This window comes from Phragmites australis, chromosome 8 (assembly GCF_958298935.1).
Source record: "Phragmites australis chromosome 8, lpPhrAust1.1, whole genome shotgun sequence".
Lineage (NCBI taxonomy): Eukaryota > Viridiplantae > Streptophyta > Magnoliopsida > Poales > Poaceae > Phragmites > Phragmites australis.
In genome coordinates this window covers 397,296-413,037 of record NC_084928.1, presented here as the reverse complement: position 1 = coordinate 413,037, position 15,742 = coordinate 397,296, and the positions used below count along the sequence as shown (strand labels likewise).

At 43.0% G+C, this 15,742-nt stretch overlaps 3 protein-coding genes across 3 annotated transcripts; 2 read left to right on the top strand and 1 right to left on the bottom strand.

Moving 5' to 3' along the window:
* Positions 1-477: 477 nt before the first annotated feature.
* On the top strand, positions 478-3,140 carry LOC133926096 (ferredoxin--NADP reductase, leaf isozyme 1, chloroplastic). The gene is made up of 8 exons (XM_062371856.1): positions 478-896; positions 995-1,128; positions 1,420-1,498; positions 2,038-2,129; positions 2,214-2,291; positions 2,388-2,450; positions 2,540-2,774; positions 2,861-3,140. The coding sequence occupies exons 1-8, from the start codon at positions 578-580 to the stop codon at positions 2,926-2,928; spliced, it is 1,068 nt and encodes a 355-aa protein (XP_062227840.1). The 5' UTR covers positions 478-577; the 3' UTR covers positions 2,929-3,140.
* A 33-nt stretch (positions 3,141-3,173) lies between these two features.
* On the bottom strand, positions 3,174-5,415 carry LOC133926097 (WAT1-related protein At3g30340-like). Its single transcript, XM_062371857.1, has 6 exons — positions 4,964-5,415; positions 4,763-4,825; positions 4,574-4,690; positions 4,058-4,466; positions 3,819-3,970; positions 3,174-3,702 (listed from the first exon to the last, which is right to left on the bottom strand). Exons 1-6 carry the CDS (start codon positions 5,146-5,148, stop codon positions 3,567-3,569), a joined length of 1,062 nt encoding a protein of 353 aa, XP_062227841.1. The 5' UTR covers positions 5,149-5,415; the 3' UTR covers positions 3,174-3,566.
* A 7,942-nt stretch (positions 5,416-13,357) lies between these two features.
* On the top strand, positions 13,358-15,273 carry LOC133926095 (large ribosomal subunit protein uL6-like). The gene is made up of 3 exons (XM_062371854.1): positions 13,358-13,814; positions 13,941-14,063; positions 14,906-15,273. The coding sequence occupies exons 1-3, from the start codon at positions 13,452-13,454 to the stop codon at positions 14,990-14,992; spliced, it is 573 nt and encodes a 190-aa protein (XP_062227838.1). The 5' UTR covers positions 13,358-13,451; the 3' UTR covers positions 14,993-15,273.
* The last annotated feature ends 469 nt before the right edge of the window (positions 15,274-15,742 follow it).

Below are 15,742 nucleotides of genomic sequence, written 5' to 3'. Positions count from 1 at the left end.
AAGATACTTATCTATTCGTTGATTTTCTTACTTATTTTATAATTTTTTTTCATCTACCTCTCCAACACGAATCTTAACGTAAGTTTTGACATGAGGGGATAAGTGAACCGTAATTCATTTTCTTTTTTCTAAAGTATTTGTATGTTTGAATTATGAACTGAGTTCAAATTCAAACTTCATTAAAAATCCACTAAATTGAAAGTAAAGCCGAAAAATGCAAATACTCAAGTCAATACAACTTCTCCTTTATAAAATCTTGAATTTAACGAAAGTTTGAGAAGGTTTGACTCACATTTAACTAAAAGTATTAAACTTGAGATAATTTTAAGAAATTTTGAATTTAACTGGTTTCCATCACAAGTTCAACTTAATTAAAAACATGAAGCCCAAAACTAAACCAAAAGCATCAGAACGTCCAGAACCACTTGCTCGTCATCTCCTCCACCTTCCACTCATCATCATGTATCTATCCCTCCTTCACTTTGGACTGTCTTCCTTGCTCGTCCTGCCCACTCAACTCGCGCAAACTGTCTCGCTGCACCTCAGTAGCTAGCTAGCTGCGGTCGCACAAGGCGCCATGGCCGCTGTCACGGCCGCGGCCGTCTCCCTCCCGTCCTGTTCACCCTCTGCCAAGGCCTCGCCGTCCCCTTGTACCGTCCACTTCCTCTCCTCCTACCGCCCGAGGACCGCGCGGGTCGTCATCCGGGCGCAGGCGTCCGCCACCGACGTCGCGGCGCCCGCCAAGGCGAAGAAGATCTCCAAGAAGCAGGACGAGGGCGTCGTCACCAACAAGTACAGGCCCAAGGAGCCATACGTCGGCAAGTGCCTCCTCAACACCAAGATCACCGGAGACGACGCGCCAGGGGAGACATGGCACATGGTCTTCAGCACCGAAGGTTGGTTTGATTCCCCTCCTCTACTGGTTGGTACTGCATCCCATGCTTCAGCACAGAGGACTGAACTGCAGCACATTTTCTGTGAACTCTTCTTGCAGGCGAGATCCCGTACAGAGAGGGCCAGTCCATCGGTGTCATCGCCGACGGCGTCGACAAGAACGGCAAACCGCACAAACTCAGGCTCTACTCCATCGCCAGCAGTGCTCTCGGAGACTTTGGCGACTCCAAGACAGTGAGCTCTCTCTCTCTTTCTCACGTATGTATAATATTATAAAAATATTTTTCATGATAAATCTCCACGAATGTATTTTATATTTTCAAACTAAATATTTTAGAAATTATTTGGTGACCAAAGTTTTAAATATTTGGCCGGATCTTGATCAAGGCGTAAGTATTTATGATCGGAGGGAGTATGTATTTAGAAATTCGTAGGTACGCACACTAGAGAGGGTCACTGACCACGGAGAGACAGAAATGGTCAAATGGATGGAGTTTGACTTGTGCTTTTATGCTTCATCTGTAGGTTTCACTCTGCGTCAAGAGGCTTGTTTACACCAACGATCAGGGAGAGATTGTCAAAGGAGTCTGCTCAAACTTCTTATGTCAGCTCATGCACGCATTTATCTCCTTTTTTCTCTTCTCTCAACACGAGCACCGCATTTTGCTATTATCACTAGTTAAGACTTGTGACAATTCAAATTTGGACGTCTGAAGACACAGTCTTTGTAGAATGTGGATCACAATTTAGTACTTTACTTCCTTTTTTTTTTCAGAATCAGGACCCACACTCACACAGTCGCACAGGGACTGTACGAGCGCCCCGGGGGGGCAGCGTCAGGGCTTGAACCCGGGTCACTCCCCCGACGGCAGCCTCCAGGAGCCACTCGGCTCGGCTGCCGCCATAGTACTTTACTTCCATGTTGTGTATAACGTTCCATTAACTAGCTGTAGCCTGTACTAATGATATCCTTCAGACATCACTGTATACTTTAGTTCACTAATCCTGACTGGATTGGCCTGACAGTGTAGCAATTGAAAGCCTTAAGAAGTATTACTATCAGCACATTGTGCCATCCAAGTTCTCACTTTACAGGTTGATATCTGAATATCTGATACAGTTTGTTTCCCTGTGCTAATGCAGGCGACCTGAAGCCAGGTGCTGACGTCCAGATAACTGGACCAGTTGGTAAAGAAATGCTCATGCCCAAAGACCCCAATGCTACAATTATAATGGTAAGCTTAAGTACCAAAGTAAAATTCGTCAACTACGTACCGATGAGAACCAGAAATGTTTACTGTCTTGTCGGTTACTTGCAGCTTGCGACGGGTACCGGTATTGCTCCATTCCGCTCATTCTTGTGGAAAATGTTCTTCGAGAAGTATGACGATTACGAGGTACAACTGTTTTGTTATCCTGTAGTTTCACATTTCATGTCTCCAAGTAAACTTTACTGAAAAAACTGAACCAACAATGTATAAACTCTTGTGCAGTTCAATGGTCTAGCATGGCTCTTCTTGGGTGTTCCAACGAGTAGTTCATTGCTCTACAAGGATGTCAGTACATGTCTGTTGTTTCCATGAGTAGTACTTATTTTCATGTGATACTTATCCTCCCTAGTTGTACTGCATTTATATTTATTCAGGAGTTTGAGAAGATGAAGGCGAAAGCGCCGGAGAACTTCCGGGTGGACTACGCTGTCAGCAGAGAGCAGACCAACGCCCAGGGAGAGAAGATGTACATCCAGACTCGGATGGCCGAGTACAAGGAAGAGCTGTGGGAGCTTCTGAAGAAGGATAACACCTACGTCTACATGTGTGGGCTCAAAGGCATGGAGAAGGGTATTGATGACATTATGGTGTCATTGGCTGCAAAAGACGGTATATAATCTTCTGAATCTTTTGTTGTTTGAGCAGGTTTTGTGACGCAATTTTTGTGCTGAATTTTGCATGGTTTACAATGTTAGGCATTGACTGGTTGGATTACAAGAAGCAACTGAAGAAGGGAGAGCAATGGAATGTGGAAGTCTATTAACTCTTGCATTTTACATCTCTTCTTTTCTTTGCTGTGCACACCTGTGCATGTGATCAAGCTGTACGTATATAATGTAGATAGTGAGTATGTTCGCTGTTTCACTATGGTTGTTTATTTTGAGTTCCATATATACTCTTCTGTTATGTATACTCAATTTTTATTCAAGAGGAATACCATACAGTACAAATTCGCCAAGAAAATTTTACAATACAGTACACTTCTGAACTCCTGTATTTGTTTTCATTTTGGTTTATGTAAAATCCGGGATAATTTTTAGATTGAAATTTGGTAGTTACGCAATAAACTCTCTTTTCAAGAACGAAACTTTACTCAATAAACTTACAATAGCATATCCATAAGACTTTTTTTCCACATTTATTGGTTTCATTTTGTGTAGTAAATGTGCTAATGTAGTACACTTAAAGGTGAGCATCTTCCCATATGTGCAGAAAATCTGCTCTTCAATATTGCGCGTACTAATTATTTCTCCAAAGGATTGCAGAAAGCTGATTTTAGATTAGTCTACTGTTTGGATTAGAATCTAAACACTTTCTTGGCAGCAGACCCAAAAAAAGCGGGAGGACTTATTTCTGCAACTGTTACAACTCAACTGTCTGAAGATGCGCCGTCTTCACTCTTCAGTTCTGCACTTGCTGCTCCTGCTGCTCTTTATCGTCATCTTGAGTAGATTTTGGAGTGCAGTGCAAGGCCTCCTGCCTCTTGCCCCACAGTAGAAGATACAGTCCGCCGATCACAAGAACAGATCCCAGCACGCTGCACGGCACAAGGTCGAGATGATTTCAGCTCCTATTTTTATTTTTTTTGGAAACTACAGGACCTAAATTCTGAGCATGGTGGCAATACATGCTACTGTAATTCAGTAGTTGCACCTTCCAAGGTAGAGCTGTTCGTGCAGGATGGAGAAGTCGATGACCGAGACAATGATCTGCACGATCGGTATGAAGGCGGCCACGAAGACGGGCCCCCTCTTCTCGATGCACCATGTCAGCAGCACGAACGACACGCCGCATCCGACGATGCCCTGAGGAGATCACAAGCACGTACATGATCAAGTTGAGAGTAATCAGAAAAGACACAACCAGACTGAAACTCCAGGTTGTGTAGTTACGGCGTATAGGACGGTGAGGATCTGGAACTTGGTCTTGACGATCCACGGGGAGATGCTCCTCTGGGTGCAGAGGCCGACGACGGCGACCTGGAGGAAGCTGAACATGGACATGAACGCGTTGCACGAGTACACATGCGGGTACTTCTTGGCGAGCCGGCCGTGGAGCAGGAACCAGCAGGAGAGGCACACGCAGTTCCCCAGGATCGCCACCGTGCCCAGCGTCCACTTCCCGTGGCTCACCGAGTCCGCACCTCCCCCATGCTGCAGGGAATGGAGGTGCTGGGGCGGCGCGGCGTGGGTGAGGGCGGCGCCCTTGTAGAGGGTGAGCACCATGGCGCCGCCCAGGGAGACCAGCGTGCCCAGGAGCTTCGCCATGCCCGTCTTGCGCTTCAGGTTCAGTGATTCTGAACTGTAGCACGTTTGTTTGATGGAGAACAATTAACAAAACAAATTAAAGATTTCTTCTCCTTCTCCTTCTCTTCTGTGCATGCAAGAATCTTGGAGGTATTTTGTTACCGTGTTGCGACGGCGAGGAGGAAGGTGAGGACTGGGGCGATGTTGGAGAAGGCGGTGACGAAGGTTGCCGTGGTGTACCGCAGGCCGACGAAGATCATGTACTGCCTCAGAGCTGCCCTGCAAGCACAAGTGCAAGTTCATGCTCGCTGTTCATGGCCGAAACAGCTGTGCAATTGTGTTGACTAGTACCCGAGTGCGGCACTGACGAAGAGGTAGCCGAAGATCTCCAGTGTCAGCTTTGGTCTCGACTTCCTGAAATTTGCAGCAAAAGACATGCTGAACTTGAACTGAAAACAAAAGGAACCAAAGCCTTTGCAATGTATAATCCTCTCTTCTTCTTCTTCTTCCTCGTTTTTCAATTTTCGTTCTTGCCGTGGTCAAGTCAGTCACCTCTCTTTGAAGTAGGCTATGGGGGTGAGGAAGACGGACGCCGTGAGCTGCTGCAGGGTGACAAGCACAAGCGGGTTCATGCCGCCGTCCATGGCCACCTTCACCAGCGACACCATGACGGCCGCCACCACGTTGAGGCAAAGCATCACAGCCACCGGCAAGCCATCACCAAGCCACGACCCCATGCTCCACACAACTCGCTGCGTCCTCTTAATTCTGACAACAATTGCAGTTGCAGATCGCGGAATTTATAGCCAGTGCTCTCTCTCTCTCTCTCTCTCTCTCTGAGGAGCGTACGAACGAATCCGACCAGACGATACGGGACTCTAGGCGAAGAAGAATGTGCTTAAGATATGGCGATGAGGACGTGAAATAGAATCCTAACCGAGGAAAGAATCGTTTCAGGTACTCCTTTTTTCAATTCTGACGAAAAAGATGGCTCAATATAGTTACAGAAAGAGAACTTTTACAGTACACCATGATACTAGATGATAAAGAGTATCATTGTTGTGATCCAACCGTCCATTTTAGTAGGTATTATTGTAATTATCTTGATACCCTTAGGGGTAATTACGTCATTGACTGACCGGACTTCGGACCTTCGCCACCCATCATCGACCGACCGACGGAAGCTGGAAACCCTAATAAATGAAATGAACAGAATAAGTGAAAGTTTATCCGAAGAATAAACTACTATTTTGATCTTCCCTAATTAAACATATAATTTACAAGTTTATCATAGTTTTTTTTCCAATCCTACCCTTATGATACCCATGATACTCTTTAATGATACCCATGATACTGATGGACGATAGAGTATTATTGGACTAATCTAAACCACCGGATGAAGAAAATAGACGGCATGCACTCATTTAGGTGTACTGTAAAAGTCCTCTACAGAAACTTAGCTAGTGCACAAGAACTGTAGCACGTTTGTGATCCCTTTTCTTTCTTTTGTGTGGACAATGATGCAGTCGCCATTCCATTCGGGACAGCGAGAAGTGTGGCCACCTATATATCTTTCTCAAAGGCGAAAAGAAGTCCTTTTTAACTGTGTGAGATGGCCATGCAATGATGTATAACAGACAGTTTGGACTCTGGACTTCGGTATATATATATATATATCCATGTTATTCCTCCAATCCTCCTCAGTGCAGAAATGCAGAAGCATCTGTACTTGAGGCAGTAGGCATATATGTAGCAGTTAAAGTCAGAGGGAATATAGGAGTAGCATTTTTCTTCTCTTGCACTCAGGAGCAGGAATAATCGGGGATTTTTTTAAAACTAGTAGCATTTACCAGAAAAATCTAAGCTTTATTCGATCCCTTCCAGCGTCACGATGTCGATAAAATGTTAGATTAAAAAATTTTGCAAGGGAAGGGGGAATTTTCCTCCTCGACTACTGTGGATTCAGATCAGAGGTGAGAAAGGAATGGTAGGGCAGGAGGAAAAGCGTATCACTTTGTGTCTGAGATGACTTGAAATGAAAACCCTCAGGGCATGGGGCATTGCACTTTCTTCCCTAGCTAGTCTGCTCTGCTAGTGCATGAAAGAATCAGTCGCTTCTTTCCTCCCAGTGGCAACAACTAGAGAGAAGCAATAAGCCTATGCACATGTAATGCACCTGTTGTTTTGCCATGAAAAAAGAGTACGACAGACATAGACAGCATGGATCTGATGCTACTCTTTGGCTGCAACTGCGAGAAAAAGAAAAGAAAGAGGAGTCAGACTTCAAGTACGCTCTCACCGAAACGACGTCTTTGGTCTATACTTATGTCAGTGCACTATCAAGCTTATGAACAACCGGAATGCATTCGTGTGCTATACCAAAATGAAGGTCTGAAACAACAGCCAGCCTGACAAATTCAGACATGAAACATATTAACAGGCTCGTACTTGTTCATATTAAAGTCATGCACAAATGATGCATCTGCATCAGTGAGATGAGATCCACGAGAGTCCAGATGAATCATTTCGAGCATGATCAACATTAGTGCTTCAGTTAGGCAATCCATGATCTTTTGCTCTGAATTTGCCTTGCTTCAGATGAGGTACCTACTGTTGTTGCCCAGCTAGATCCGTTGCTCTGAATTTTCTTTGCTTTGCTTTGCCCCCACCATCATCTCATCGTTCCATCATCTGATACTGATAAGACAAGGCACACAGCATCGCTCTCAAACATATAGGAGAAGAGAAGCATTGCTTTGCCTACTCCAATCGATCCATGTCCAGGGCCACCTCTTTTTTCTGTCTCCTCTTCTTCTTTTTTCTTCCCCATGCTTTGTTTTGCTATATAAGTATATATAAAGTCATCATATACACACATAGTCCTCTGTCCAGTAAGAAAAAAAGTCGTCTATAGTCTCCCTCTCCCCTGTTGCTTTCTACTACTCGAATGGACCCCGTTAGCAAAGCGTCTTTGCTAACGGCCCATCGTCTCTCGACCAGTGCACTCCGGCAATGCTAGATGCAAGATAAGTGCTTTTCCTTAATCACAACAAGACAGAAAAAAAAAGAGAGAAGCCGTTTTCAGGATTTTATCACATTGCTATACTAGTTCATCGTATCTACTATAAATGTTCATAATTCTTTCCTCGAGTTTATGTTTTCAATTTCGTTTGTAGCACTGTGTCCCTTACGATGAGATCTACAAAATGAGACTCATATTACATATGTTTCGAAGAAATATAGTTGTACTAGCAACTTATGAATAATAGTCCTAAAACTTGACACTAATTTTTTTTAACGGAGTTGCTACACCTGAATGAGCAAGTTACTACTAAACTGGAGCGAGAAGAGTGTGAAACAGAAGGATGCAAATTTATGTGGAGACTATGTGAAAATTTTAGTGCACGTTTGGTAGCAACTTTAGATGAGATAGCAACTATAATTGATATTAATACTAAATGGCTTCAACGTTCTAAATTTGATAAGTTGCTAGAAGGGAACGATAATACTAAGTTTTTCCATTTGGTAGCGAATGGACGACATAGGAAAACTAAAATTTTTAAATTAGAACAAGAGAAGGGGATTATAGAGGGCAAAAAAACTTGAAGAAATACATTACTAAATATTATCAAGGTTTGTTTGGTCCATCTGAGGAGAATCATTTCTCCATGGATGAAACACGCCGAGATGATATACCTCTGGTTTCTGATGTGAAAAACAATATGTTATCTGCACCTTTCTCCGAAAAGGAAGTTAAAGAAGCAATCTTTCGGATGGAGCATAACAAATCACCGGGCCCAGACGGATTCCTTGTAGAGTTTTATCAAACTTTCTGGGAAATCCTTAAGGGAGACTTGATGGCTTTATTCAGTGAGTTTCATTCGGGTGATTTGCCTCTTTTTAGCTTAAACTTTGGAATTATTACTCTTCTTCCCAAACGAAAGGAGTCCATTCAAATTCAGCAGTACAGACCCATTTATCTTTTGAATGTTAGTTTTAAGATTTTCACCAAAGTCTTGACAGATAGAATTTCTCTGGTGGCACAGAAAATAATTAGACCATCCTAGACGGCCTTTTTACAAGGATGATATATTATAGAAGGTGTTGTTGTTTTACATGAAACCATTCACGAGATGCATAGGAAGAAATTAGATGGAGTTATTCTCAAATTGGATTTTGAGAAAGCTTATGACAAGGTAAAATGGTCTTTTCTGCAACAAACTCTACGTATGAAAGGATTCTCTCCAAAATGGAGAGAGTGGATAGATAAAGTTGTACGCGGTGGTAGTGTAGGTATCAAAGTTAACGATGACATAGGACACTACTTCCAAACTCACAAAGGTCTTCGACAAGGGGATCCCCTTTCTCCAATCTTATTTAATGTGGTTGTGGACATGTTGGCCATTATCATTGAACGAGCTAAAGAGGACGAGCAAGTCACGGGAGTTATTCTGAACCTTGTTGAAAATGGGTTATCTATCTTGCAATACACCGATGATACAATTATCTTTATGGATCATAATCTAGAGCAAGCAAAGAACATGAAACTGTTGCTTTGTACTTTTGAGCAGTTATCAGGATTGAAAATTAATTTCCATAAGAGCGAGATGTTTTGTTATGGTAAAGCTAAAGATTGTTCGGCCATTTATTCACAAATCTTTGGCTGCGAGTCCGGATCTTTTCCGTTAAGATACTTAGGTATTCCTATGCACCACAAAAAAAAAATTGAATAGAGATTGGAAGGAAATTGAGGAGAGATTTCAGAGAAAATTGAGCTGTTGAAAAGGGAAGCACCTTTCTTAAGGGGGTCGGTTAGTTCTTATAAATTCGGTGTTAAGCAGTCTCGCCATGTTCATGCTTTCCTTCTTTCAAGTGCCTAAAGGAACCCTAAAGAAATTAGATTATTATCGGTCTCGTTTCTTTTAGCAATGTGATGGGCACAAGAATATAGACTTGCGAAATGGAGCATTCTCTGCACAACTAAGGACCAAAGAGGTATGAGTATCCTCAACTTAGAGTTGCAAAATAAGTGTTTGCTTAGCAAGTGGTTGTTTAAATTGATAAACGAAGACAGGGTTTGGCAAAATCTCTTAAGAAAGAAATATCTGAGAAATAAAACTATCGCAGAGGTATAACATATGCCGGGGGATTCGCAGTTTTGGACTGGCCTAATGACAGTTAAATAAGACTTCTTAAAGCTGGGCTCTTTTATTTTACAAGATGGGTCTCAGATAAGATTTTGGGAAAATGTATGGTTAGGTCAAGATAGTCTAAAGCAGCAATATCCTTCGTTATTTTGCATTGCAACTAGAAGGAATGTTACAGTAGAGCAAGGTTTTAGAACACGACCCCTAAATATCTCTTTTCGAAGAGCACTAGTAGGAGATAATCTCATAGCATGGAATGAGTTAATTTTTAAGCTAACTTTCATTCGTTTCAGTGATAATTGTGATCTTTTTTAATGATCTCTATATCAGCATGGACGTTTCTCAGTCCAGTCTATGTATAGAGCGTTGATTAGTGAACATGTTATCCCTTCTAACACTCCAATTTGAAAGTTGAAGTTACCCTTAAAGATCAAAGTGTTTTTGTGGTTGCTTTTTAATGAAAAAAATTCTAACCAAAGATAATTTGGCAAAGAGGAGGTGGAATGGTAGTACTAAATGTTACTATTATAGCAAGGAAGAAATAATACAATATCTATTTTTCGACTGTTATGTTGCTAAATTGATATGACGGGTGGTTCTTGTTACTTTTGGTATTAATCCACCAACTAGTGTCTCCAACATGTTTGGGACATGGTTTTAAGGGTTAAATCAACAACTTAAATACCACTCTTTGGTTGGGGCTAGTGCTTTTTGCTGGACTTTATGGTTAAATCGTAATGATATGGTCTTTAATAAGGTAAAAGCCCAATCTTCTATGCAGGTTCTTTTCAGAGGTACGTACTGGATACGTTTCTGGTCCATGCTACAGAAGGTGGAGGAGAGACCTCGTTTCACAGATGCATGTCGACGTTTGGAGACCACAGTGATGGAGATCTACGCCCGACATGGATGGCAGTTTAATAATAGACTTTGTGTTTAGTCTCTGTTTTCCTATGTTTCAGTGTGAGAAGTTTTTTAAGTTCCATCACGGATTGCCTTGGTGAAGATTGTAATAATGAACGGTTGTGTGCAAAACTCTTTGCAGAGGCCGGAATAATCTATTCCATTATCTAAAAAATTGATATTAAATAGTCATGTATAAAAATTGTGTAGCAACTTCGGATGAGAAAATAACTTTATTGGACATGTGCATCAACCTCAGTGTATCAACTTTAAGATGAGGTAGCAACTTTTGAATTAATATTTGGGTGAAATGAGACTATGTAGACACTTTAGTAAATATTTAGTGGCAGCTCCGATCCAATTAATAGTTACTAGTAACTTTGTCGATATTGTATAGCAATTAGCAAGATCGTGAGACGTCCCTATAACATATCGCTAACGTCCTCAAGGCTATTTTAGTGAGTGTCGCTGGCAACTTCAATACATGTTTGGCAGCAACATCAATTAAGATTTTGGTAGAAACTTATGTTGAGATTAAGTCACAATTTTAGTGCTTATTTGGTAAGAATTTCAATGAATATTTGGCCGCAACTTCAGGTGAGAGGTTCACTAAAAAACCTTCGGATAAGATTGCATTTCAGTGAACATAAGGTAGCGACTTATGTGTTGGCTGAGTAGCTACTTCCGGTAAGGTAACAACTTAAGGAATATTTTGTAGCAATTTATGTGAAAATTGTATAGCGACTTTGATTAAAATATATTTGTAACAACATATATGAAGAAATCATTACTAATTTTATATATACGTAAGTCGCTACTTACGTTGCATGTACCTTGCTAGTGAACATAATATGTCTTCAAAACATATGTAATACAGATATCATCTTGTTAGGCTTGTCCTAAAGAGCATAATGGTGAAAACAGAATCGCAAACAGACATCAAATATGAATGTTTGAGATGTCGTCTAGAGGGGAGGTGAATATGTGTTCCTAAAAATTAAAACTTTGCAGCGGATTAACAGAATCCGGAACTTCTAGGTACCGGAAGTTCCGAGTTCAACCCGGACTTTCCAGATACAGATAATGAAATTGAAATACAAGTAGGCATAAGCAAATCTAGTGATTCTAAATGTTACCGTAGGTTTCAAATGATGTCTAGAGACCTTTTAACCGTTCACTTGCAACCACAAACTTACAATCACGTAGATCAGGACAAATCGCCCACAAGTCAACTAGAATAAAAATGAACACATGTAAATAAATGAGATAAGTGATTTGTTTCTCGAAGTTCAGATCCAAGGATCCTACGTCTTCGTTGAGATGCTCACATAGAGTCGATTCTCTTTCAATCCTTTTCCTCACCAAGCGACTACGAAAATCAAGCTTGGGCTTACTCAACGTCCTCTTCCCTTGCAGAGGTGGGGATGAATCTTCACAAACGTTCTTACGACACACCACAACCTTGGGTGTTCACAAGCGATGCCTAGCTGTCTAGAAACTCTAAGCTCCAAGACTAAGATAACTGAGGACCCCAACTCAGAACTTCATCTGGAAGGTCCGACTAAAAGATCACAGAATCTGAAAGTTCCGAACCCATCTAAAACTTCCGGGTTGAGGCTTCAACCCATAACCGAGCACCCCTGCCCGGACTCCCATCCGGAAGCCCAAAAATTTTGGGTGAGCCCGAAACTTCCGAGTCAGCTTAGAACATCCAGATACAGAAAACAACATGTAACTTCCCAGTGTTTGTGGGGTGTTTTGTGTCTCTCATTTTTAGGTCAAATGAGTACTTTGAGCATTGAGACATCCTCAAGACTATATATATGCATCCCTCTTGATAGTATGGTATACCTATACTCAAATTCAAAATCAAAGAAATTTAAATATATTGAGTAGCCACATGTCACTTCTCTTTTCCTTTTTGATGGTGCCTAGCGTCCACTAAGGGGCCGTTTGGATCCTTTGCCCACTCGCCTCATCTCAGCTCTCTCGGCAAGGCGATCCTTGCCAGCGCCGGAGAGCGATTTTGCTCTCCCACGTTGGCAAGGCGAGCGTAGGCAATGAGACATCGCCAAGGTGATCCAAATGCACCAAAACTTGTCCAGCCTGGCAAAGCAAGCTGCAACAATGGTTCCAAACATGCCTTAAGTTCTCCATAGGACTAATACATGTTCATAAACTCATTAAACTTTATTAGTTTCTTAATCTCTTATCATCAATTATCCAAAACCCACATAGAATGCCTAGATGCACTTTCAAGATGATAAGATTATCATCATTTTTAAGTTCTCAAACGGAATAGTAGAACAGTCCAACTAGCTTTTCAAACTTTTTTATTTATATATTTTTTTATTCCGAAAACAATATGTGCGCCCATTTTGAAAATTTGTAGATTTATACGCGTGTTGTCCGTTGGATGAGCAACCCATCAAACAAGCGACAGATTTAAAAATAAAAAAATATTGTGTTCCAATGCTCTCAAATTCAAAACACTTTCAAAATAGTCGTGAAAATTTATGAAAAACATTTATGGTGTGTAGGATGCTATAATCCTGCGTGGTTGTGTGCTCGCTATCCCGAGCGACCCATCGCGTTATAAACTTTCCGTACTCGAATTACACCAAAAACGTTCACAATGTTAACTTGATTTATTATGTATGTTGCTCTCAAAATCAAAACAAAGGAAAGGGATGTGGAAGATTTCCTTCATAAAGATTTCCCTGAAAAAATTATCAAGAAGAGAAGTGAAAGAAGAAGAAAGACTTGTCCTGAGGCCTCAACCCAGCGGCCCAGCCGAGTATTCAGGCAAACCCTAACCCCAGGATCCAACGGCTGCGATCAAACTCTCAAAACCCTACCCCTTCACCGTCGCCCTATATAAAAGGCTAGCCCTCTCCGCGCCGCCGCCGCTCCTTGACGCAAACGCACTCACACAAACCCTACCTCCGCCGCCGCCGAGGAAGAAGGACAAGAGAAGCCGGCCGGCCACGATGAAGACCATCCTGGCGTCGGAGTCGATGGACATCCCGGAAGAGGTGACGGTGAAGGTGGACGCGAAGGTGGTGACGGTGGAGGGCCCCCGCGGGAAGCTCACCCGCAACTTCAAGCACCTCAACCTCGACTTCCAGCTGCAGGAGAACGGCCGGAAGCTCAAGGTGGACGCCTGGTTCGGCACCCGCCGCACCATGGCCGCCATCCGCACCGCCATCTCCCACGTTCAGAACCTCATCACCGGCGTTACCAAGGGGTACCGCTACAAGATGCGCTTCGTCTACGCCCACTTTCCCATCAACGCATCCATCACCAGCGGCAACACCGCCATCGAGATCAGGAACTTCCTCGGCGAGAAGAAGGTAGGGACACCTGTTCCGGTCCCTGTGTTGGTTTTACCATTTGCGCGGTAGGGAGCAGATCTTGGTGTGATGGGGCGTTGTGTTGTCGTCTCTAACGTCTTGGCGCTGTGATCCCTTGTGTGTCAGGTGAGGAAGGTGGACATGCTCGACGGTGTGACCATCCTGCGGTCGGAGAAGGTGAAGGATGAGCTCATCCTCGACGGCAACGACATCGAGCTCGTCTCTCGCTCCGCCGCGCTCATCAACCAGGTGAATGATGGATCCTGTCCTTTCTCTCTATCTTACGCACCATGTGCTTACTTGGTTAGCTAGATGTGATGTGATGGAATATACCATGATATTTCTGTTCATGCCTGCTAATGCTTTGTGCTGAAACTAGTATGGTAGATGTAATGGCCAAAGTTTTAGGAATCAAATGTTGCTTATTTCTATATATGTCCATAGTGATGCATATGTTTGTTGATGCACATTTACAGTTGAATGGTCCTAAAGGATTCACAATGAGTTTCATCACATTGGCTTTGCCAATCTCACCATTTTCAGCGTTCTACTTGAGGTTGTTCTGGTGTGAAACGTGTAGGCAACTCACATTTTAAGTTCATGTGACACTAGTGCTGTGAAGTAGAAACTAGGGGATCTGCAGTCCCACATCGAGATGTATGCATATCCATCATCCATGTGTTGAACAAGTGTATGTACAAAGCACTGTTCTGAATAATTGTAGTGTTTTATAGCAGTGCACACATAATGCCCTCATTTCCATGGCTGCTCCTAGTGCAAACTTGGGGTGAAAATGGATTTGCTGAAGATGATCTATGTGATGAATTCAGTAAGGCAGCAAATATTGTTGTTGTGGCATGGGAGATTGGTTGCTTGTTTCGTGATAGTGCAATGCAAAATGAATGTTTTAGTAACAAGTGTAATTACTTGTCCCCTGCCTGTGATTCTATTTTTCATATAGATTCTGTTTCGTGACATTTGAAGTATGTGCACTGAAGAACCAGGACAGGATGCCCATAATGACTTGGCTGGTTTTGTTTTCTATTGTGCTGAGATTCATATTACTGAAGCCAAAATTTCATTCTCTGCAGAAATGCCATGTGAAGAACAAGGATATCAGAAAGTTTTTGGATGGCATCTACGTGAGCGACAAGGGTGCTATCAACCAGGAGCAGTAAGCTTCATTCCCCGCTTAGCCGGTAGCGAAAATGCCCGGAGACTGTCCAGAAGTGCCGTTTCTGCCTGCTGTGTTTCTATCATCCTTTGGATTGCAATTTTCTGGGACTGATTTTTGTACTGGGTTAGGATGTGTAATGGAGGATGCTCGTATCCTACATATTCTTGCTGTTTGAGAGTCTGAACCATGTTTCTCTTCCCCTAAAGATAGTTGACTGCAAGCATTCGTGGTTGAAACGAAGATGAATATCCAGGAGCTTTATCATCAGAATTTGGTTATGCATTTGATTGCCTCAAATTCCAGGTCAAGCTGTTCTTGGCTCGTATCCTGTTTATGAAATCTCATGACATCACGGGCACATAAACGACAGCTAGTACAAGCAATGGCTAGCTGCACGTTCTTCTCAGCACGAACATGCCAAAGCCGATACCAAGAAACGTGGCAATGGAGATCCCGAGGATGCCCGGCACGATCAGGGAGCTCCACCCTTTGGCCGTCGACATGGCAGCCGCCGTGGGTGCGTTGGAGGCGATGAGCAGGGGCTTCCTCTCCAGCCCCATGAGCTTGCCGACCACGAGCACCAGGGCGAGGTGGACGGTCACCTGCACCAGCGCGAAGGCCACGCTCGGCGCCTTGGTGAGGGCGTCCACGACGTTGCCGTTTGCCCCGACCACCGTGAACAACACCTGCCTGAGGATCAGGGCCATGGTCTCGCCGGCCGGTGCGAGCTTGCCGAGTAGCCCTGGGAACG